Source organism: Phalacrocorax aristotelis, chromosome 8, assembly GCF_949628215.1.
Source record: "Phalacrocorax aristotelis chromosome 8, bGulAri2.1, whole genome shotgun sequence".
Taxonomy (NCBI): Eukaryota; Metazoa; Chordata; class Aves; order Suliformes; family Phalacrocoracidae; genus Phalacrocorax; species Phalacrocorax aristotelis.
This window is the reverse complement of record NC_134283.1, coordinates 40,018,836-40,044,254: the sequence shown is the minus strand read 5'-3', so window position 1 is coordinate 40,044,254 and position 25,419 is coordinate 40,018,836. Positions and strand designations below refer to the sequence as shown.

The window sequence follows — 25,419 nt, the reverse complement described above, 5'->3', positions numbered from 1 at the left end:
TTCACAAGGACACACTGAAGAATAAGCTATCACATACTTCATTTCATATTATAAAAGCAGCCTTCTCAGCTGAAGCCTGCTGGACAGATAAGAATTAAGAAACTATTTTAATGTAGACTCTGGCTGTGTTCCTGAATTCTAAAAGTGCCTATACATAAAAATAAAATTAAATTAAATCCCCTATTTCCCAGTACATAAAAAAATTAAATCTTACAGTAAAATTGGTTCTCTCTGTTCATTTAATTAAATTAGAAAGCATTAAGTTTCAAATGTCTACATCTTGATACGAGAACAACAAAAACCAACCAAACAGAATAGGTTTTAACTTCTATCAATTATATTTTCCTTACCAATTTGTTACCTTCATCTAGCCATCCCATTAACTCAAGCATCAGCATTTGGCTGCGAATCAGATCCGCATGTTTTAACTGACTGTTGTGGAATTACTCATACACTGCTTGCATAAGTACACTTGCATGAAACAGCCTGAGTGAGGACAGCGATGGGAGATGTTTTCCCTCTGCCTCCTCACCAGTAAAAAAAGCCATGGCAAGAAGGGACATGTTTGCATAGAGTTTCTACATGACAGCAAAGACCATTATATATCTTTCATGATCTGAATTTGAACAAAAACTAACCCTGTGACTAGTAGGAAAGGAGACTTCACAGATGACAGAAGGGGAAAACGCTACCTTCTCAATTGGTATTAGGAAGGAAGAAGTTGTTTAAAGTAGCTTCACTTTTGTAAGAAAGTGGGGTGGGATGAAAGCAGAAGACAGAAAAGGTTTATGATTTCTATGTCGAGAAAAGTCTTGCAAACCTTCAGCAATGCCTGACCTGAAGATGAAAATCATAGTGCAGTCCTCCCAGTGCAACACAGGTGTGTTACAGGAGGACAACTGGAGAATATGTTCTTATTTCAAATTAATTCTCAGCTGGAGTCAAGATGAGCCCGTTATACACTAGAATGCTTGGCCCAGCTTTTTTTCTTAACGAGTTGGTATGGAGCAGTTGCTATAATACTCCTTAGTCATTTCAGTGCTGGTTGGCATCATAAGCGTGGCACAGTGTGAAACTTCCACTTGTTAGCTTGTGCGTCCCAAAGTGAAAGGAAAAGGATACAGATCTGCAAAGATGAAGTTGTTCAAAGGAAATAAAGCACCTTATATAATTTTCAAAAGGCTGCCAGACTTAAAAGTCCAAGAAAAATAAAATTCTCACAGAGTAAGATTTCATAATTAAAGGTTTTTTTATTTCTTCACTTTTTCCTTAATACAAAGCTTTGGCATCAGCAAATTTTATGAAAAAATAGAATGTACTAAATAATTGCTTGTGCTGCATGATCAGTAAATGATGCATAAAAATAGGTGTCTCTCTCCAAGGCAATCGGCCGGAAAGCGTTTCTTCAATACCATTCTGCTCTGTGGGGCAGAAAAAAAAGGAACAAAATATTTATATTAAAGTTAATACTGCCAACACTGAAAAAAAAAAAATTCCTACAAAAGCAAGCTAGTGAGGCATAACTAATTATACAAGGCCAGAGCATTAAGAGAGGTCTGCACTCTCACATCATTCTTACAGGACTAGTAAAACAGACAGGACACCCAGAGGTTTGAGCACTTCTAGACTTTTGAGGAGACTCCATCTGCTTCTGAATACTTTCTCTAAGTGCTGCTATCCAATATCTGGGCTTTTTTTAAACTTTAAAACACAGTTATACCATAATTTCTGATGGTTCCCTAAGAAGCAAAGCAAAATGTGCTTCTTTTGTTCCTTTAAATCACTACTTAAATCATTTAAGAATAATAGTGCATGAATATTAAGGAACCAGCTGCTTTCTCCTGGTCTCATATTTTCTTATCACTTAGACAATGTTCCTTTTATCAGGAACTATTAAAAAAAGCATATGAGTGTGTGTATATACACATGCACAAACATATATACACAGTTAGATATGTATATACACACAACTCCAGAACTATTCCTCTAAATATGTTTAAGCTGCAGGAAGGACATAGGGGAAGAAAAAAAAAGGGATCAGGACATGTTTTTAGGTGAGCTTGAATGCAGAATATTTGGCACCTTTTACTTGCATCGGCATATTACATAGGCTCATTCTTATTACTGTTGTTTTCTGATAAGAAAAGTCCCTCAGCTTCCTCTTGAAACACTACCATAACAAATGTAGGGTATGCCAGCATGCTTTTTATATGGAGAACAGCACAAAAAGCAGGTATGCTGTTATGACAATTAATGAAAATCGCAGTGAGAGAGAGCTGCCATATATTTGGCATGATATTCACCACAGGAAAAGCTTTGTCTGGCACTGGGGAACACAAGCATCAATGAAATGATAAATCTAAGCATTAGTGTCACACACACATTTTAAAATGTCTAAAATGAGTAGTCGAACCTAGCAGCACTTGTGGAGGCTGCTTAGATCCCAAAGGATTCAGTCAAAAAGCTACTGAAGTGAAAGGCTACAGCTAGGCACCTCAGTTACCTAAATAAGTGATTTTTGACAGCTCTGGTTTCCTCAGTTGCTAGTTTTCCTAAGTCTGCCTCAAAGTACACAATTGTATATGCTCACATTTTTACTCCTATCGCTGGGGGAAGGAGCTCTCCTTACATCAGAAGGCCCTTTGCTTGTACTAAGGGAACATCACTGCGGAAAACGCTTTGCTGGAGGCCCTAACTCTCGGTCAAAGTGAAGAAGGTTGCCCTTTCAGTAAAAATAGACCCACATTCGCCTGAGCAAAAGACAACAAAAATAAGGGTTGCAAGGAAGGCAGAAATGCAACTGCTATCAGTGCCCACATCTACATGACACTAGGTGGGCCACAGTTCCGTTGCCTTCTTCCTAGTGATGTGGAAATGCCCAGAAATGCAGACATTCCTGTTTCACAACTCATCCTGCTCCATGCTTTCCCAAGCTATTCTTCAGTCCAGATTAACTACGTTCAACTACAGCTATGTTGCCAAGTTGCAATTTCAAGATTTTGACAAAATGGAAAAAAAAAAAAATCAGGAGACTTGATGGGGCTATTTGAAGTTCTAGAACTTTTTTTCATTGAGCCTTTTTGGAATTAGCATCTGAAAAGAGGAGAAAAGGACGATTTGCAAGTTAGTGGTTATCAAAGATCCCCAATGACCAAAAGCTCCAAGAAGTTATTATAGCCTCTTCTGAAGAAGACTAGCTTGAGACTGTCCAAAGTTTTACACCATAGACTATTAGACATGTTTCCATCTTATTGAGAAGGACATCTTATACTCCCTAGATAATAAAAGTCAAAAAAGCTACTCTTTCTCTTATTTAAAAAAAAAAAAAAAAGAAAATTATATTTTTAAAGCTACTATTCCAGACTGCATAGAAGATTACCTTTGAATCTCACCTCACCCCACTTTGGTAGCAGATAAATACATTAATGGAAACTCAGCTGTGTCAAGATGTTCAGAGACAAAGAAAGATGCTGATACTTTCCCTCCCCAGAATAAATAAAATCTGATTAAATATATATCATGAGCCCAGATGTTCCGTACACCTAAATGAAAACAGCTAGATGTACCTAGTTAATATATCTGCAGAACAGATTTATACTTGCCCACACACAGAACTATAAAAAAAAGATTGAAAGTCACATGCTGGAGTAATTTCTTGTCCAGCCTGCCTGAAGGGAGGTATTGGGGGTGTCTACAAAAATTAAGAAACTGCAGATGTCTTTAAGCACTCCTCTGACTGAAATTCTTAAGTACACTAAAATGGAGGTCAGAAGACTGGTCTGCTCTCTTCACCTGAGAGAAGAAACAGCAGTGTATTCATTGCTTTCATCTCTCCCTCTCCTAAGACAAAAAAGGTAGTTTTCTATTTAAATACCCTTTTTCTTGGCTGAAAGTGTGCCAAGTAGGAATATTTTTTTTTTTAAATATGAAATTTGACTATGAAATTGAGGGAAAACTGTCAAAGGTAACTGATGCTAGTAATTTTTTGCTCTGCCAGATGAATTTTGAACATGGGAATTTAATGGCAGAAATGTAATGTTTGCCTAGACCATCGACCAAAACCAGAATATAAATATTCTCTCTTTTCCCCGTACCAAGACTTCACTTAGCAAGGAGACTTCCTTGGACAATCCAGCTAAATATAAATTAAGGGACTTTAGATGGCACCCTGGAACCTACTGTTAACAGAGACTTACATTTGAGAAAAGCAGAAAAGGCATTTGATTCTTTGAAAACTGCATTTCTGCCCTTCTCTATTCTCTTTGTATTTGTTCCCGATGTTGTCCATGACACACACCCACCAGAAATACATAGAAACATCTGAATGTTTACTTACTCATTAGCATTCAAGCTAGCTGTGGCTTTGATGATCATGTAGCAGAGTGTAAGGGCACTGAGGAGGCCAAAACTGGCAATAATAAACCATTCTTCTGTTGACAAAGGAAAGGGAGGAAATCACTCGTGGGAGAAGGCTTATGTCAAAGCGATGCCAATATTTCCCTCAAACACCACTGGCGGAAGGCAAGAGGCTTCTAAGCCATGATTGGCACCAGGAGGTGAAGCAGAAGGAGGTTAGCCACAGAGTTACTGACTGGAGAAGGCTAGCAAAGAAGAAGTGGAGAGAGGTGTGGAAAAAAAGCATGGCACAACAATATTTCCTGGCTGAGGCCAAGGGTTAGTGATAAAGAAAGATTACTTAACAATGTAAAGTGAAATGTAGGAACAAGGGAAAATGTAATGAAAACTCTGTCCGCCCCCAAGTCAGAAAAGGTTGTCAGGGTTGGTTTAGATTTGCTGAAATGCAGCTCTTTAACATAAGCATAACCAATATACTTTCACACTTAATTTATGTCTTCGTTCCCTCCTGAAAAAATGCTATAGTGTTACTTAAAAAAAACCAAACACCAATAAAATAGGATAGCTTGTTCAACTGTAAAACATAACTAGAGTTTTCCATTTAACAGACAGGAATACAACATGGAAAAATAATTTCAACATTAGTGTATAAATACAGACACATTTAAAAAAAAAGTAGCATAAAGAAGTCTATTAAGAATGTTCACTGTTCAAAGTTCTCCCTCCTCAAGATGAATTTGGCACATAGGAATAGATTAGAATAGAGACTCTTTTGTTGAATATGGCTTTTGGTTTAACTCTCATGCAAAGAACGCACGTGTCATCAATACAATCCAAACATTTGAGCAGCCTTTTCTAAAGCTCTGTTTTGTGAACATTGTCAGAATGAACCCTTGCTGATTATTTCCTGTTTTACCCTGGCATCCCACCTGTGCAAGAGCACTACTACAGCTGGGAACAGACAGTAAAAATACTTTCTGTAAAACCAAGTAGTGAAAAGTTTCAGCTAACCTACAGAGCTTTTGCACCCATGACAAGACAGGCAGCACACCGACGGATTTGCTCTCTGTTCAATAGAGCTGAATACAAGATGAATCAGATATTGAACACTGCATGACAAAGTGACTTACTGGCTTTATGAAGAACTTAGATTTTGTATGTGGGTTTTTCCTTCTCAGATCAAAACTTTTCTGGATACAGACTGTGTGTTCCATAAGATGAGATTTTTTAGTGAGACCTTTACTTTGCTACAGCATCCAAAGAAACACTCTAATGGACTGTATCAATTACAGATACATATATTGGTGGCAAACAGTGTCACTAAGTTCAAAATGAGGATCATAAATGCACATAAGCAAAATACAAGGCGAAAATTAGACTTGTACTGCCTGGATTCTATTTTTGCAACTCAGCCAGAAAAACAACCATTCATGCATCAAATTGAGACTGTATTGAGCATATGGAAAATTGATGCAATTCTACACATACTGTATTCATTATAGTGCTATTATACAATAAAAACTGTAGGTAAGATCCAGTGAGTGGAAATTTCCCATGCTGTTCTTATGGATAAGAGCTTGCAAGCAGTGCAGGAATAGTTTTCTGATGTCATAAAACACTTGGACAATACTCAAATGGTGGTGTATCAAATACTTTTTTTTTTAAAATTCACAGATTCTGTAAGAAAAACCATCTGCTAAGAGACGTCAGAATTCCAGTAGTAATGTTCTCAGAGGGGAAAAAAGTGTCTGCAGAAATAGTAATCAGCTAAAATATTTATATTTGTACAAATTATTGCATGTAAAGTATTCTGAAAGGGTAAATAATGGTTTTGGCAATCCAGCTTCTTGTACTGGTTACCAAATTCATGGGGGTTATTTTGTTGCCATTTTAGTTCATCCAGTTGTTCTTTGCATGCAGATCTAAATGGATATACCATTAATAATGGAAGTGTTGGCACTGTCATACCTAGAGTTATCAGTTTCAATGTGGAGCGTATGCCTCTTACGGAGACACTGAGGTCACCTTCATCCTGCAGGGAAATCTTTCACCACGGCCCTGCAGCACAGAGCTACAGCAAAGCAAGTGCCACATACCAGGAAAACCATAGAACTGTACTAGAAGCCAAAGAAAACTTACTTGTCACAGCAATGTTGATCTCTCCTGACCTTGGTGTCAGTTCTCCATCCTGTGGAAGCTGTGACATCCCAGAGGTGCGCAAGGGCTCCAGGCTGAGAGAGCTGTCATTGGCAAAGTCGCCAAGTGCTGATCGCCTGCTAGCTGGCTGGCCTCTGGTGAGCCTTTCCATGTCAAAGGCTACATTATCTGTACATGGCACGTTTGGCTGGAAAAACAAGTGATTCCAGATTACAATGGTGAATACTCTACAGGTAGCAAACCTAGAAATTGAGTAAAACCACACACACGCACACTATTCAGCTGCTATGGCTGTCCTCAGAGGAGAGAGAGACACAGGAAATAGCAAGTTCTATCCAAAACTGCTCCTTCAGTCCACCTTAAAGAGGTGGAGAAAGAAGCAGGAAATAGGATTAAGGTTCAAGAAAGGGACTTGAACATGCTTGTATCGTAGCCTATGCCAGTATGGTTTACTACCATAAGCAATGATGACAAGCATGTAATTCTACAGTATCCTCCTCTAAAAATCCAGGTATGCTATTAATTGCAAAAATAGGTCATCCACAGCACATCTACAACTATTTCTTAGAAATGTGCAAATCTGCAACTGACACAGCTAAAAATGGAGGCCTGATTGTTCTCACTGGCTTGATTCAAAAGCTGCTTTAGACAGTATCTTCATATGTTCTTCTCTTTCTTCTGAAAAGAGCATCGCTTCCACCTTATAATTTTTTCCTCATATGGGAAAGACAGGAAAATCCTCTTTGAGGTTCTTCACTCCTATCCCTTTGTGAACTGGTCAACAAAACCAGTCCTCAGGGATCCCATAATCCTTGAGCTGCTTGAGGAAAGCTTGCCAGACTTGGCTAGGGCATGGCTTTTAACATGTAAACAAATTTAAGAATGACTATGGGAGACTGCAACAAGAACAAGAGATTCATAGAGTAAATTTAACAAAGAAGGGTTGAAAGAAGTTAAGAAAAGGGAGGATTATAGGTTGCCTAGTGGACAAGAAATTGTTATAAATGGAAATATAACAATAGATTCCCAATGACCAACCAGGAAAAGGAACAACAACAAAACAGCTTTATCAGCAGCAAAGAAATTGGAAAGAAAAACCCAAACACTTTCTGAGTAGGGGTACTGGAACACCCTTCTCCCTTTCTCCCCTACAATTATTGCTCCTGTTCTGGGTCTCAGACATGGGAGGAAGAAGAGCTCACAACAGGGCAACTTACCACAATTCCCAGTGCCTTCAAAATGTTCAGTTTACACATTGGACACGTACAGTGCTCACTAAGCCATGGATCAACACAGGCTTTGTGGAAAACATGCCTAGAAGAACAGACAAGGCACATATATAATTTGAAAACAATTCAAATATACAACAGAATTACTTCAACAAACTTTCAGATAGTTTATTTTTTAATTAAGCCAGCAGAACAAATTCTAGAATTGCCAGTATTCTGTGCTGACTACAATAAGAAAACAAAAAAAATCAAAACCTCTTGCTTCTTCGTGCTGCCTTTTACTAATCGTTCAACTAGGAAGAAACATCTAAAATAAAGATTTAAATTTTTTTTCCCTCTTATTGTGGATATCAGTATGCACATGGGCAGAATAATTAGGGTAACCAAGTCCCCACCATAAACCTGTGTAAGGTCTTGTCTCAATTTCTGTGTAGAACCTGGTCATAAATTGAGAGGAAGAGCACAGATCCACCAGCAGCCAATTTTATTCAAAAGTCAGCGCAACCAACCCAAACAGGCTTATATTTTATTTTGAAAAGCCTTTTATAATTATCACATAAGTAAAAAGAAGGCTTTTCCTACAATCAGTATTTCTAAATATCAGAACAGAAAGCACGGCCATCAACATATGTGGTCATAAAAAAAAGAAGACTCTTTCAAAGATGAAAAGGCAAATGGGGCTTCTACTTGCACAGCAGGGAACTCTGCCGTAGAGAATAGTCTGAATTGCCACCTACATTGCATACAAAATCCCAGTCACATACATGAATATAATGGGAACAGTACTGGGATTGACAGAAACCAATAAAACAAGGAAGGACTATGCAGAGATCAAAACAACACACTTAAAGGAACTAAAGGAAATGTCCTCTTGGCTTTTCAAAAGGCAAAGAACTTTTCTGAGCATACTCATGGCAGAAGTGGGTATTGCTAGACTTCCGACACAATACAGCTTTAGCAAATACTCATAATAACCTAGTCTGAATAACTACCTACGATACGAACCCAGATCTTTCATTTCCAGTCATACTGCCTGCAGAGCAAAAAGCCAGTAAGAGCGGGCACACCCGAACACGACAGACTGGTGATCACAACAAAGATCAGCAATTACAAGGGCTGCTTAGCCAGCAAAGACCTGTGGTCTGAGACCAGTGGGTGAGGAACAGAACAAGGAGTTCCTGCGGTCTATTTGAGGCATCAGCTGTCTGTAAGAAGTCATGCATGGCCCCCAGGCAGCAGAGTTGTGATACTCTCCGTCCTCAGGTTATACTTGCTGCTCTGCACCTCAGTAGGCTCATCATAGGTTTTGGGACTTCTTTGTTCCCTACCCCTTGGGATTTTAAAACCAGAGACCAAATGAGGCATGTTACTAGATAATCCCTTTCAAACGTCTGGAAAGTGGCCAGAGAAAAAGGCCAAGAATTTGTTAACAAACATGGAAAAAGACAGCATATAGTTGCTTTGTCTATGGCTACTAAGACTGATGAAAGGACTAACGTATATCAATATAATTAGGTTCCAGTCAGCTACAGCTATGCATCCTACCTGTACTAACAAAAAATGCATTGATTTACAGATTATAACCTAGTAAACAGAGATGGAGAGGGAGCAAAAGAAATTAAGTATATCCCAGATATTGCAGAAATAGAAACTTACAGAATCTCAGCAAGTCACTTTGCTTGACTGAGTCTTTTAGCAATACAGCAACCATGAAAAACAGGATACATGCATATTGCTTACTGCTCAAATAATTGCAAAAAATACAACCTTACTTCTCTTGTTATTAGATCTTAACGCATTCCCTTTGTTACACACAAAATTAGAGGAATCCATGTTTAGAAATCCTGGGTGACAGAAAATGGTTTGAAATCTTCCGAAACCTAGAGATACTATTTTTCTTTGTTAGGCAAATTATGGCTTTTAGTTGCTTATGTTTCCTTTTAAGATGCTGAAGTCCTTTTTTTTCAGAGTAGGACAAACCTGAAAATCTAATATTTTGGGAAACAGCAGACATCAAGACTCCACAGAAGTATGAGAACAGCTTTAATATATCGTTATCAGCTAATCAGTGCTGTAGAAGCACTCAGATCAAGTGAAGCAGGCAACTGATATGGATGCCAACATGCATCTGCTAAATATTATGAGTTATTTCAAAGAGTCATTAGCAGTTTGATACAGTTCAAATGCACCAAAACAGCTCAACTATTTTTGTGACCTCTCAATTCTTTGCTTTTAGTTCCTAAACCTTCAAGTACATTTATTAGTGTGTTTCAAAAAAAGTGCAGTTCCCCAAAGGTTACTTATTGATTTAGATCAGCATGGCTCTCCTACTACTTACGCAGTTTATCTACTCCTTAAAAAGCTTGCTGATACCATCATCGCGGCTCAGGCTCTGTCTGGATTTCTCTGCTTGCAAGGGTTAAAAAGCAGTTATACAGCACTGAAGATAGGAAGCACGTGAATTATTTTAAAAACTCATTCTGACAAAGTAAGCCCTTACACTTTCTGCTGTCATAAGCCTTCTCCATCTTTGTATTTGTCACTTCTTTTCCAAGGCCATCAATCTGAAGAGTTCCTAGCAAGTTGCTCTAGGTCACAGTGGCTGACGAGGTTCCCAAGGAGCCACACATCAGGGAGTCAAGCGTGACACAGCTTTTGCTGCTTCTCCAGCCTCGGGGCTGGAGGAAGCACGGCCAGCAGCCAGGCTGGTAGCACTGAAGGAGTCTCCCATGCGGGCATAACTCCGAACAGGTGACCTGCAGGTATTTTTCCACTCTGTCAGCATACCCAAGCCAGTTGCCCTCCAGCTTGTAATAAACACCGTAACACTGACTGTTGTACAACACGGCTTCTTTGCAGTGTTTCCTAACTCACTTTTTCTCTGTGAATCTCTTTCGGTGGTGTAATGCCTCTGAATTCACGTCACACAAGAAGCGTTTGAACAAGTTTACAAGTGCTATCTCCCAAGAGCTCAACACACTTCCCTGGTCTCAGTGCAGCATCCCACCAAAGGGACCTGATCGACATGCTGCCTGCAAAGTAGCATCTTTGGCTACTGCTGGAGGCAGCTGCTGCCCTTGCCCTGGGGTACAAACCTCCCAGCCGGGCAGGCAAGCAGCACACATGTCCTTCCTGCCCTGCTGCAGGCAGCCCATTACAGCTAACACAGCCGATGAGAGGTCTGGCCTGCTGCAGTGGGGAGGAAGGTACCACCTCTCCAACCCCAGCAGGCAAAGCCAGGGGAGAGCAGCCTCAGTGCTTTCCACAGATGATGTCGTAGTGCTGTGGGAAAAAAGAGACTGCCCTTGCAAGCAGGTAGCAGAGAAAACAGGGGTGGTGCAGAAGCATTGCAGTAAGTGGAAAGGATGGCACTGAGATATTGTGTTAATTTGCTCTTTAATAAAAAAAGGTTATTTGCAGCAGCACTGCAATCAACTGATGGAAATCTGGCTCAATTGCTTTTGTCCCTTTCCCCTTTCTTGCTCAGTACAGGAAATAAAAGAATTTGACTCAAAAGCATTTTAACATATCCACTACTTTAATCCTCTTCCTACCTTGTAAATTCCTTCCTTTGCAGGCCATCTTTCTGCCCTTTCCAATGTCACTCTGTGCATTTCTCTAACCTGTCACATTGCACACCCCCTCCCTTATCTCTCACTAGTCCTTCACACTACCCCCTCCTGATCACTTTTCACCCAGTGCCCCTTCATCTCCTAGATGCAGCAGTGTGATGGTAAAGTAAAACTATCTGAATAAAGAAAATTGTCCATGAGGTTTGTCTTTTACTAGAATCCTTCAGAGATTTGCTTACGCTACTTATTTTTAACTTACATAATGATATTCACAAAAGACAGAGACGTTCCTCAGGCTTGTAAGTCTAGGACAGAGGGCTGCCTTATCCCTCTGCACACTAAAAGCTATAGTTATGTCCATTGGCTGGTGGTTCTGAACATATTTCTCTCTGAAGCACAAAATGAATGACAGAAATTCAACTGCATTGTTTGCAATAATTTTCACTTTAGTTTATTTTTAAATTGGCCACAATTTCCCACCTGCTACAAGACTTTACATCACAAATACGGTGTTTCACTACAGACTTTTAGGTGCTGTGTGTCTGCCCAAACCAGACTCCCTTCTGCTGAGGCAGAGTGACAGACCATATTTAACTGTAGAGAACAACTGCAGTACCAAAGGGAAATGTTACTTAGATTGATGAAAGCAGCAAGGATGTCATATGTCAGTGATTCCTACTGTCTAATGATTATAGCTTCCTTACAGGCACAGTAAGAAAAACTTCTAGCCTTTCACTTGCTTCCTCTTGCTTGAACAATTTTCTCCATGGTTTTCTTGCAATTTATTTTCTCATCTGGCTTAGAGACTCTCTTGTAGGTGGTTTTTTTTGTGTGTGTTTGTGCTGTGTGGTTTGTTTTTGTGTGTTTTTTTTTTTTTTTTTTAACTACCTTTGCATGTAGCACTAAAATGAGAGGTTGAAGTATCAGGAAGTAGAAAAGGATTAAACCCCCAAAACAAGATTTGGGGAAAGGCATCTCAGATGCTGAAGGCTGCAAAGTCTTACAAGCAATCTGAAATTTACCAGGCTCATCTCTGCAGGTACCAGTCGGTCCTTCATCTACAAATATAAAAATGTCTTGTGGAAAGCATTCATCTCAATGTTTCCATCTAGCCAAGATGTTTTTTCACTCACCTCAAAGCTGAACTGCAGCAGAGGAAGAGTGAGATTTTAAAGAGGAGGAGTAGAAAGTGAACATAAAATTTGTCATATAGCCTTCAGCAGGAATGTAATCTGAGCCTTCACTGACCTTATACTCTTGTGAAAAACAGAAAAGAAATCTGTGATCTACACAAAAGCCTTGATATCTCCTTTACAGAGAGATTGCATGGGGGAGGCTGTGCTGAGATGGCAGCCAGGTGCACCTTCATCCAGCTCCCTGAAGCAGCTGTAACCATCCCTGAGAGCAGGGAGCCTCCTGTCTGTGGGACTGTGGCTCACCAAAGGTGTCTGAAGGAAACGGACTTCAAACTTTTTTCTTTTTAATTAAAAACCAAGTAATCAATGAACATCTTGGTTAAATGGTCTGATCACATCTGCTGAAACTAGCAACATATCCATTGCTTGGATAGTGGCAGTTGTTTAATTAAGGAAGTTGACTTTTAGTCCTAATTTTGTGTTGTCCTTCGTGGGAGAAGATGTTTCCTACCAGATGAAGACTAATTCTCTTGCTGTTGGCAGGACCCCCTCTGAGCTCTGTTCAGTATCAAAGAGAAAGGCAGAGAGGAGTGGGACTTGTGAACCTCCACTGCACATCCTTGAGCCTCACAGTACTACCCTGAACTACACAAGTGAAGCTTTCTTAAGAGGCAACTTTTAAAAAAATCCAGTTTAGTAGTCCAAAACTGGTGTGCAGTTTCCAGGCATTCCTCCTCTGATTTCCAAACAGTCTTCTGTGTAACAAATCAACTAGTGCTTGGTTCACATATGGAAGCTTTTCTTGAGACTACAATATAGGACAGAAATCTCTGGAATCTTTACTTAATACTTGGGAGTACATTTTTATGGGCAAGACGACAACAACTTTTGGTAAAAATGACTGAAATTTATAAAAGAAATGCACACATATCCGCATGACGAAAAGCTCCCAAATCTTTACAGATCTGAGACAAAACTCTTCTATTCCCCAGTATTTTAATGGGAGTTTCTAAACAAACATTTGTACAGTATATTAACAAAACAACAACACTGATAATCTCAAACAGTTCATTGTTTCCCACAGTCCAAGAGGTAAGGAACACAGAGTTAATGCAGTAAACGGAATTAAATTTCTGACTTCAGAAGTAGAATGCACACATATTTTGATCAGTAAGATACAAAATAATACTGTTTTCCTTTTACGATGGTAGAAGTTCATAATGCATTAGAAGAAAAACATCCCAGCTATTCCGAGCAGCCTGCAGGAGGATTTAGAAGACCGATAATGAGCTCTTATGTGCTGCTGCATGACTGAAGCTCGACTCCAACACCATCACTTTGTTGCTTCTAGAGTATCATGCAGAACACTATTTATATACCAGGCACAGCCAAATTACTGGATCTTAGCTGCATATATATAACATAACTTACATGTATTTTTTGTCTGGAGATAACAAGAAAGCTTTGCATTTCAGAATACAAGGGGAAGATGTCCTTGGTAATGCTTAAGGCTACCAAAATGTACTGATTCATCAAAAGCAATCACCAGGTGGAAAAGCACTTAAAAGCATCTCTCAAAGAGCAAATATCCCCAAACAACTCAAGAATGGAAGTGGAACGGAAAAAAACTGAAAACCTCTAAGTGTCACGAGAATGGCATACAAGGAGGAGGACGTTGTTACATTTTAAGCACCAGTGCAGAATATCCAGCAAATACAAATCTTCAGGCACAAGCCAAGAACACGCTGCACTGGAGGGACCAAAGACAGATCATAGTACAGTGGCTGACTATGTCAGAGGAGGTATGAAGGTTGGAAAGACTGCATTTCTGTTTCCTACACTGTTTCAGAAACCAGCAGCCAATGTTGCACATCTACTGCGCAGGATGCTGCAGCTGTACCTGATTTGTTATACTTCAGGTTATTTTGTCCACCCACCGCCCAGTCCTTAAATCTGCACCTCCCCTTACAATCTTAATAGCTCCACTGCTGATATATCCTCACCGCCCACCTTCAAGATCATAATCTTTTGTTTAATCTCCACTGTCCTAACAGTGCCAGCACCCACCTTCACACCTTCTGGTATCATAGTCTAAAATAAAGTGACTGTTATTAGGACTGGAAACATCTAGCAAATGTGTCTGTAAATTACAACACACGCATTACATGAAATGAGGCAAAGGAGCACAAAGAAAGAATAGTTTCCAAACAAAGCAACTTTACTAGCTTACTTGCATGGTAAAATGCGAACAACATCATTCTGCTTGTAACTCTCAATGCAGACAGCACAATGATCAAAGTCTGGGTCTGTTTCCTAAAATGAATAGAATGAAAAGTCAAGTCAAGAGTTGAGGCTATGACAAAATATAAACGTAGTTGTGACTAGCACATGAACTGCATTGTGCCAAGTGGCTGTTACTAAGAAGATGCAAAACCAATGACTGGGTTATTACATTCCAATGTGACTTGAGAAAGAGAAGTACCTCATACATACAAAAGCCTCCCCTCACTTGGAACTAGTAAATGATCATTTGAAACATAGGCTAAGGCCTAATATGATTCTAATACTTGGTTGAATCACTCTAAAATATAGTGGTGATTTTTCTAGAGGCTTTACTTCAGCTTGGAGCTACAACTTCTATTTTATTCACTGTATTTTTTTTTTTGCAGGATAAGAATCCTGGAATTCCCTTTTATAGCCAGAAATAGCAATTTTTATTTATTTCAGAGTAGTCCCATATTTTTGTCTGCGGCTTACTTGCAGGATTATCACCATTCCTATCCAGACATGAAGATGAGGATCACTGACTGACTGGGTCCTCTCTTATTCGGTTTTCCAGAGGTTAAGATTTTAAATTTTTTTTTTAACATGAGAATTTAAAGTGTCTAATGAAAAAGGGCTGACTTCATTTGGATGTAGATATGGCATCAGCAATATATATTTAAAATGTTTGGGCCTGTGACACAAAACAGGCTGTGTCTTCTCTTAGTTCAAGTTCATTATTTGTGATGCCAGCAAGCTACTAGCAAGACACCGAGACAGGAACCACAGCAAGACAATAGCCACACCCCGGCCAGCACCAGTCAGTGCTGCATGCAGAGAATCCCGATGAGCTGCTCTGATGAAGGACAGGTTTTCTCCTACCCTCTGTTCACCTTCGTGTACATCTCATGCTGTCTGTACTGCAACCTAAACGTCACTTGCCAGTGTTGAATTTATGCTGTCAAGACAACAGCATCTTTTCTTTTAACATGGAGAAGTTCCCGTTATCTATATGTACTCTCATACCCACAGAAAAGATTTGGTGTTGTAGGCTGTCTTGAAGTAAAACTACACAGGGAGGGAGAAAAAAACAGAAAGACATTTTTTCTGCCTTCTCTCTCGAAGCAGTTTTTTCCATCACTTCCCAATCTTCTGTTGCTGATAGTGTTAATAAGACAGATAAAAAGGAATAACACTAAAAAGGCCCAAGGAAATAATCTTCTCTTAAAAAAACCCAAACAAACAAAACAAACCAAGTCATAGCCAAAATTCCCTTGCCTTTTGTAAATTAAGCAAAAATTAAGCAAGATTAAGTGACTATTTTTTCCTTTTGGAATCAAAGACAAAAGCAGTACTGGTCATAAAAGTGGAAAAAGTTTAGGACAACACACCATTCTTGCAGTAACATTTACTATCCTTAATGAAATGCATGCTTATACTCCCCCTCAGATTACTGGATGTTCATATTTTACAGAAGAGATTGTCCTTTATTACCCATCTTTTAAATTTATTTTTGCTTTACACAACTTACATATGGAATGATTCCAAGCGTACAGAATTCCCCATAAACAACACTAGCCCTGTGTACTCCTACCAGCAGCCCCCGCCCCCCAGCCAGCTAGTGCACACCACCACTCTCACAGTTGCCAGATGGAGTGAGTGCAAGTGGTGTTTAAGCAAGAAAAACTTCTTTGAAATGTACAGACTTACAGCATACATTGATACCAAAAGTTACACAAAATACTGTGCCACAGGACAAGGTAAGCCTCCAACAAGGAAGGCAAGGTCATAAATCAGAAGCGGAAAGGAAAAACTGAAATTGTCCCCTGGCAAAAGTTAAACACTATGCTCAAGTTTACCATGTTGAAATATTATTATACCTTATCACCCTTCTTTACTGTCCTGGTTGTCAATTTACCAATGGCTTTCTTGGCAGCATCTCCAAGACGACGCTAATAAAGTGACAAAGAAAAGAACACAAATTAACCCTGATAATCAAGCTTCATTACTGTCCTTTATAATGACTTATTTGAGCTCAACATTGCAATACACACTATAGGAGTAGGCCAACACATAAGACAAAAGCGTACACAGCAAAGCCCACGGTTAGAGATTTGTCAGGAATTAAAAAAAAAAATCCAACAACTGAGCCCAGAAATGCACTAAATAAGCATGGGCATAAACCTTGTGGACCATATAAAAGTCCACAAAAGTGATCCAACACTGGTGTGACAAAACTAATCAAATCCAGCCCACAAGATAAAAGCTGAAACAACATGCCCTCCTGATTATTTCCGTTATATTCTGTTCATATGGCTTTTTATTCAGTGTGCTGTAGTATACCCCTTGTTCTCAAGTTTGAATTATTACTACTTTTTTCCCCTGCCTGAGCAGACTGGTCTTATTCCGAGACGTGAAGTATAGCCTAGTTTCTGTCTTGCTATTGCCTGAAACCATCAGGATCTCACAAAGGAAAAAAAAGTTATGGGTCATGAAATCTAAATAAGCCAAACCAGACTTACATAAAGCTGAAATGAATACTGGTTTGAAGATGAACCTCACTCTGAATGCAGAGGCCAAGCTATTTTTTATGCTGTTTTTGTGATCACCACTGCCGGATGGAAGGAGCCATTTCTGCAGTTCAAGTGCCGATTCCTACTGCAATGCCCCCGTCCCAGCCAAAGAAGAACGGCTGTTTGCCAGCTGGTCCATGGGATCCCAGAGACAGGGCACCGAGCGGAACAGGGCTCAAGCTCAGGTTCTTTCAGGAACCCGAGACATCAGGTTGATTTTACATTGGCTAGAACAAGGGAAGTTCATGGATTTCATCCTTTATCTCCATCTTGTGCTAAGCACTCTGCTTTTGAAAGAGACAGGCTGTTTCTAAGAACATAAACTGCACCTATCAAACTCTCCAATGCTGCTTGAAACAAACGTGCAGTGTTTTGTTCCCACAGTTGAAAATCAAATCTTTCATAAGGTCTACCCCTCCTTCAGAAGGTCTATACCAAATCACTAGCTGTACCACCATTATTCTAGAACTACATAAATACATTTTTTGTGGTTCTCACAGAACATCTCTTTATTTTACATTTTTTACAGTATGGATTTGAAAAAATCAGATACTCAGTCCCAACTACTGAAGTGTATCCACGTAGTAAATGCAGCACCAGAAACAGAGCTGAGATGGGGAAACTCTATGCTTCCTGAGGTCAGAAATCTCATCCTAGCTTCAACATGTGAGAAATTGGTCAGTTTAAGCAAATCTAAATTACATGTCCTGGAACAAGCATATTGGCCTGAGTACTTAATGACAAAACACCCTGTCACACTGCTGGAGTAGATAATCATTGCATAATCAGAAGATGATTACTAAGAGAGGAACAAGGCTGAAAAGGCATTTAAGTTAAATGCTCAACACTACCAACTAAGTAATTGTGAGTAGTATTTATATTTAGTTGTACTGCCTATGACTCTATATGCGCTACAAATAAACTTACAGAACAATTATTTTTTCTATTAGAAGCATAATATTTCAGCAAAACTCTTCCAAAATGTACACAAGTTCTCTTATATAAATAAATTTGCGAAACTAACTTTCATCTCTTCCATTTAAAAGATCCATCTCTTCCATTTTCTAATATTAACAAATACTTTTTTATGCTAACATTGGAAATGCTCAGGATTTGCTATTTTGATAAGTTAGGGCATAGGCATACAGCATATGCTTGGTTTTAAAACCCAGAGCCGTCTTGATGGAAAAGGGCACCACCACACACAAAACAGTTTCATACCTCTGGCGGAAGTACGCAAGAGTAATGATGTGAAATACCAGTATCTACTTGCACTATCTACAAAACACAGCATGTTTTTGATTTTTTTTTTTTAAAGTGTGCCTCAACATAACTTAAAAACAAGACCATAGCCTAAAACCAAGTTATTTCATCACTGACAGTACAGCCTTCTCTCTTGTGAAAGCTCGCAAAGCTCTTTAAAAATAAGCTGTAGCTGTCGCCACCTTCCTATTAAAATTTAATAAGCTTAGCTTTTTAAACTACATAAAATTTTCATCAAGTTTCTCCTGACCTTTGTAAAAATCTAAAGAAAGACAAAAGGTCGTAAGAGCCCCTTCCCCGTGGAGCCACTGTTCTGAAACATGGACATTTGGAAGAAGCCTAGAACCATGTAGGGGACGCAGTAGGCACAATTTAATATTCCATAGCCATTCATTGAGTAACAGTTATATTTAAACTTTCACTATCCCAAGGGACTGCACTAAGTACCGGTTACAGTGTCATCATTTAAGAATGACATCCTTAGGAAAATCTACAGGATGCCTATGGGACCTGCAGCATCAGACACTATTTATAGAAACTAAAACGGAAATCCTTTGCCACAGCTGAGGCTTTAGAAGTTTGCATTTGTTTTAGGTTTGACAAAACATCATTAAAGATCCAAAGCACGGCTTCACTGTGAGCTCCTGTGTATTAGCTCTAATTCAGGGGGTAATTGTGAGGACTGAAAAGGGGCACCATGACTAGAGGTGTGCAGCTTTGTAAGATAGCCTTGACAGAGAGATACAAAGGAAAGAGAGCACAGCAGATTTCCTGAGGTTTACCGACCCTTCTCAATAAAAGCCAAGGCACACTATGGAGGCAGTAGGTCATTCAGTCCACACTAGTAAAACATTTACTTCTAAAGTTTAATCCATATTTGAGTTGATGATTTGATTTAGTCAAGATCTCTGAGTTTGGCCATACTTAATGCAGTTCTTAAATCAGAGTTGAAAAAGAAAGTAAAAAAGGCATATTGGACAAAATTTTACTTAACATACGTGACCAGGAGAATTACGCAGCCCGTACCAAGCGTGATCTTGAATGAGGCTGAAAGTTCATGCAGATCACTAAGCAGCCTTGTTTCTTAGTTTTCTTACTCTAACATTCATGACAGATTATGGTTTGGAAATACCTTTATAAAACTTCCGAACTACCTTAACTATTACTAACGCTATCCTTAATAACATGGATAGTATTCATAACATTAGCTCTGCGTACCCCATCACTATGCAAGTTCACTCACAATTTAACCTTCTACCCCATTCCCAACATACACACTGTATTATTCAGCCAACATAGATTCTATCTTCCTCTTGGACTTATTAAAATCCAAATATTTTTCTTCAATTCTATTCTTTTCTGTCACGTACTGTCTTGTACTGGTGCTACTCAGGATGAAAAGTCCTTGCTATATAAAAATCCTTGTCCAGGAACATGCTCTGCCTTGGAACAAAGAGGTTCTGAACACTAGTTTGACGGCCATTCCTTAGAAATTATTTGTCCTGTATACAGAAATATCACCTCCAGAATTTACAGAAAAAAGGAATCCCCTTACCTGATTCCTGTCACGTGCACTTGTATACCTGATCTTCTGGATGAAGTAAAATATTAACCATGCTGAAGAAATTATCATCAAAACAATGAATGATATTGACACAAAGACTAGAGAGCCCCGACTGAAGTTTTTTGGAGGAACACGGGACCCCACTGCTATTGCCATCAGGACCGAGATATTCTTTTCCAAATAATTCAGGATCTCCTTAACCTTTGATTCTGTAATCATGACAGCAACAATGTCTCCAGTTCCTATAAAAAGGAGAGAAATATTTAATTTGCATTTAAAATTAACATGGCATGCTGCTCACAAGATTTTCCAAATGCAAAGCCATTTGACAACTTAGAGAATTTAATGTAAGCCATCCACAGCACAAGGAACATGCTACTGGGCACTCAACTTATGGCTTGTCCTTCAAACCCAGGTTTTCAAATTAAGGCACTAACATTCAAACTCTCTGCAGCTCCACACATCGCAACAGATCTCTACCAGTAGTTACACAGTGCTTCCCACATTAGAATTGCTGTGTGCAGTCTGAATTTGTTTTAAAAAGTACTTTTATTCCAGATTTGAAATTGTGAATACCTAAATAGGTAACGGACAAAAACATTTAGAAGATGAGTTCAATGATATTGCTGGTCTTAGCATACAGGGTGCTGTTTAGAAGTTGCTGTGGGGAGTTATGCAAGTTCCCCTGCATGGTTATGAGGTTTTCATATGCCACCAAGGTTGTCAGGGACCTGGTAAGTCACAATTCTAGCACAGAAGCAAACAAAGCCAAACTTCTACCTACATGACTTCAGACAGAATTGAAAGTAAAGCAAGTAAGTCTGGCTGCAAAGTAGAAGAGAAATTAAAAAACAAAACCAAAATAAAACAGAAAACTTGGCAGAAGTTTGAGTGCTGATTTTATCACTCATACAAAGACACACTTGATAAGATCGCAAAGAGGCTGTCAGCTTTGTCAGCTCCATTTTGAATGTGTAGCCCATCTGGTTCTCATAGTGTCCTGCCTCTAGACTACCTCCTGTCCCAAAAGGTAAAATTCTTGGCACAGGGGTAATAGGAGAATTAAACCACAAGACTGCTGAAAAAGAATGAAATCATCTGCAGACCAGAGAGAGCACCTACATTTTAAAAGCAGAGGCCCCATAAAAAAGAGGATCTTTAACTCTGGCCAATTTTGATCTAAGTTCAAAGAAAGCAAACTTTATAGGAAAGCCAAAGCCAGAAAGAAAAAAGCCTTAAGAGTGCCATTCTTATTCATCCAGATCTATTTGCTTCCTACACTAAAACCCTTTTCAAGACCTGTTTTCAAAATGCTTGCAAAGTCTGCTCATCTGTTTGCTCCATCTGCTTGTTCTAATTCATGTTCCCTCAGAGAGAAACTGTATAATGTAAGTGACTTGAGCACCAAGATTCTGGATTTAGAGTGGATTTAAGTTACAGAGACCCTAGCGTGAAAGTGAAGGGACAACATGAGGTCCTATGAACAAATTCCTTGTGTTTATAAAAGTCTTTTAATCAAAGTCTGATTTTTAAGAAGCTACTGTATCCACAAAATTATGTAGAAGGCCTAAAAGAGCAGCATCTTTGAAACCTAGAGCACAGTAAGTCAGGGTGACAGACCCAGACAGCTACATAATTTTCCAAACTGGGGGTTTTAATAGAGTTGTGTAACAGTCTTAAAAGTTCTCATTACTCTTTCCATTCACCTTGCCAAACAGTAACTTTTACAGTCACTATCCTCAGTTTCCAGAACAAGTCCCCTAACATTGGTATTGTAGATTGTGCTAACAGAACTACTCAGAAGAATCAAAGCTGATAATCTAAGAAATTAAGATTCGCAAAATAATTTAAAAAATATTCCAAAGTCCCAAAACTGTTTTCCACAAGGAATGTCAACTTTTCTTTATTTAAAATTGAAATGGTAAAAAGACGTTCATGCCTCGTCCTAGTAACATGGGTCTAAGGAGGAAAAGAATGTTCAGTGTTTCTTGCTGAATGAGTATTTTTGAAACAAGTGCCACAGTAACTCAAAAGGTTTGAACAGTAATGAAAACCCAACACAATTTATGGATACAACGTATTTAATCACTAGTATAGCACAGATTCACACAAGGTCCACTTTAGTCCAGCTCTCCAGAGACACTTCAGTTTGAGACGTACTGAGTTTGGTTTCATGCAAACTAACCAAGATATTTAATAGGCAGCAAAGCTCAGAAACAGAGTGAAAACCTACCACTTGCTCTATTTTCAGAGGAAGTCTACTTGGATCCTTATTTGTCCAGTTGGGAAGAGTCCCTGCCCAGACTTGCAGCACTTAATTACAGGACAAGAGCCACCTTTCCTGCAAGTTCTATATGTAGATGCAGCATATGCTCCTGCAACCCCAAAACCCTGCAGCTCAGATGGTGCAAGATCAATCAAGAGCAGATAATTTATACTGCTTGAAATTTTCCCTAAGTGCCACTTGTTCTTCATATCTAGTTCAGATAGCGAAGAAAGGCAGGGAAGGGTGCAGGGGGACTGTATTCCCCAGAGCACGTGTTCTGCTAAGCTTCCCCAGCAGCTATTCATTTGCACAGAGGAGTTAGTATCAAAGTATCAGTCAGAAGCGCTCAGTGTAGCATTCTGACATGACTTACAGTTATCTGCAAAGCAAAGCTGACTAAGATATTCTGACACTAGTCCAGTTCTGTCTGAATCAAAAGCTGAAGCCTCAACCTATTCCCTGCTGCCCAGGGAATGTGACAAAGCTGACAATCTGTCATGTGTTTTATATAAAGCCCAGCACAAAGGGAACCTCTGGCATCACTGCAAAGTGATTTGCATTCCAAATGACTCAACTGGGAACAGCCAAAGTGCTACTGCTGCTTCTGACCCTGCGAGAGCCAAGGAGAACTGCAGAAAAGAAGAATAAAATGTGCCTGTTTAACATACTGAAGCTCAGTGGAAACTGGGACTTGATTCATCCGTATTTTTGTCAGGGGCATCACCCTAAATAATTTTAGCAAGAGCTCCCTGTTTGAGAACAATTGGGGGCAGGAGAGACACTGACTCATTTATTTTAAGCACCTTGAAACCTTGCATTTCTGAAACTTAAGCAGGAAAAAAAATCCTCAGGTGAACACAGAAAGACTAACAGTGTTTGTAAAAGTTAGAATATAGCCTTACTACATAATCTTACAAAAAGCAATGCTCTCCTCAGCCAAGAACACGGCATCCAGAGAAAAGAAGCTGGAATGCTAACTAAAGCCAATGAACTACACACTCAACCATAGATGACAAGCTAGGACAGACGGTAGGCATAAGATAAATATTGACGCCTGTAAATATAAATAATTTAATTGCTATCATCCGAAGCCCAGACAGCTCTTTCTAGCTTGCAATTTCACCATGTGCATGTTTAATTAGGATGGTTATACAACTCTATGTATGAAAAGGGATGAAGTTGCAATTAATCATTAAATCTCTGTAGTGTTACATTAGGAGAGAAGAGAGAAGGACTTAAAAGCTGAGAAGACACTAAAAGCAAGAAGATGGGAAAAACAGCAAGATCCAGCAGTTTCCTGCAGAGCTCCTAAGGAAACTGCTTTGCTCTCTCACTGATCTATCCATATCTCCTAGCAATTCTAAAAGAGTACATTTAGAAAGTCAATAGAAAGTCATCTCAAAGAAAAATTACCAGTCTCATCACAAGCAAAAAATTATTTCCTTTTGTGTTTGTTTTGTTGATTCTTGACTACCAAATGTTTGTCTGAAGCTCAAAATATGGACAACTATGCCAGGACACCAAGCTAAAGACAGGCATGGTTCAAAGAGCAGAATGCCAGCACCTTCCATCCATCTACCATCCCTTGGAGGATGCAAGGAATGGCAGCCTGGCAAAACGCAACTGCCAAAGAGGTGATTTTTTTATTCCCCCCACCCCAGCTTGCAAACAACCCAAGCAGCTGTTTGGTCAATACTCAGGGAGGACGGGTGAGACGATTCTTCCTGGTCATCTGAGCAACCTGGCCCCAAACTGCTGCTACTACTGCAATGCTTCAACCATCTTCTCGCAGATGGGGAAGGCAAAACCTGAGATCCATCTCAAGCGCAGCAAGTGTTGGACCACCTGTAAGAGGCACTGAACTATTTTGATTTGATGTAACAAGATTTGCAGAGAACTGAGAATTAAGTCAGATGCTCATAACAAAGATCGGCACTTTTCTAATGGCTGATACTTTCAACTAAAGTCTTTGTAACCTCCTAAGTCTTGGATAGTGCCTGCTGATGCTGCAGACACAGCATGAAGCAGACGGGCTGCACGCATCTCACACTTGCGAAAGAGTATTGTTCTCTCTTTGAATAGCAGACAATATTTAATGGTAACTGAATCCCTTCATGACTTCATTCCGAAAAGCCCAAACTTAACACACATTTATCTGAATAATTCTGCTGGTGGAAATTTCAGAGTACTTCCTTAAAAAGAGCAAGCAAAATCCTCACCTTCCTAATAAAAGTAAAGACAGTCACTTGTAGGCTGGATTCAGGGCATGTTTCAGACATTGAAATGCCACCACCTATTTGGCTGCAACAATCGAACCATCATACTGATAATGTATTTGGAAATAAAGCTGCCCATCTTCACAAACCAGACTTCCCTATTCTTCTGTTAAAATCCCAGTACTGTATGCTAAGCATTTCTGAACACGTCATACCAGAAATAAAAATGCAGCAACACACGCTATTCAGTACCCAGAAACAGGATCAGTCCTGGGTGTCAGATCAGTCCTGGAGCAAGAGATTTCTTGGAATAACATTAAGTAACAGTGAAACCACTCCAACAGACTTTGGGGGCCCACAAAATGTCAACAAAGAAAACAGGAAAGCACAAATGAAGTGCTATGGTTATGTATGAAGTTTTCAGAGATCAATCGCGAGTTCTGTGAAAACACCACAAGATATCTGAGCTGCAAGGGAGCCGAGGCAGAAGCAAGAATTACCCCTAGAAGGTAAGGGGTTTAGCCACAGAGGATATAAGCCATGGAACCCACAAGGTGAGGTGAGGGAAAGGGAAAAGGCATACTGAGCTGCATGCAAAGCTGCACTGCTAGAAAAGGTGTGCTTGGAGAGCACAGGTTTTAAATATCAATTCTGTAGTACTTAACAACATTGGGGAAAAATACACAAAATATTCAGACACCTTAAAATTTTAGTTTGATACAAAACAGAAACTTGTCATGAAGAATAACTCTTATATTCTAAAACAGGCTTTTGGAAAAGCAAACACCAAGAGGAAGAGCCTCGGCATATCTTCAGAGTGATTAA

At 39.4% G+C, this 25,419-nt stretch overlaps 1 protein-coding gene across 3 annotated transcripts in view; it reads right to left on the bottom strand.

The window, feature by feature from the left end:
• Positions 1 to 25,419, bottom strand: part of RNF130 (ring finger protein 130) — a 50,711-nt gene that overhangs the window by 6,852 nt on the left and 18,440 nt on the right. The window contains exons 3-9 of one of the 3 annotated variants that reach the window (XM_075102716.1): positions 20,104 to 20,354; positions 16,593 to 16,664; positions 14,681 to 14,763; positions 7,731 to 7,827; positions 6,496 to 6,700; positions 4,337 to 4,430; positions 1,231 to 1,421 (exon numbers count right to left, since the gene is read on the bottom strand). In XM_075102716.1, coding sequence (XP_074958817.1) covers positions 1,406 to 1,421; positions 4,337 to 4,430; positions 6,496 to 6,700; positions 7,731 to 7,827; positions 14,681 to 14,763; positions 16,593 to 16,664; positions 20,104 to 20,354 — 818 coding nt within the window. In that variant the 3' untranslated portion in view covers positions 1,231 to 1,405. Of the gene's footprint in view, positions 1 to 1,230; positions 1,422 to 4,336; positions 4,431 to 6,495; positions 6,701 to 7,730; positions 7,828 to 14,680; positions 14,764 to 16,592; positions 16,665 to 20,103; positions 20,355 to 25,419 lie in introns of those variants that run through there. The other 2 variants (XM_075102718.1, XM_075102717.1) reach the window with 2 other exon arrangements.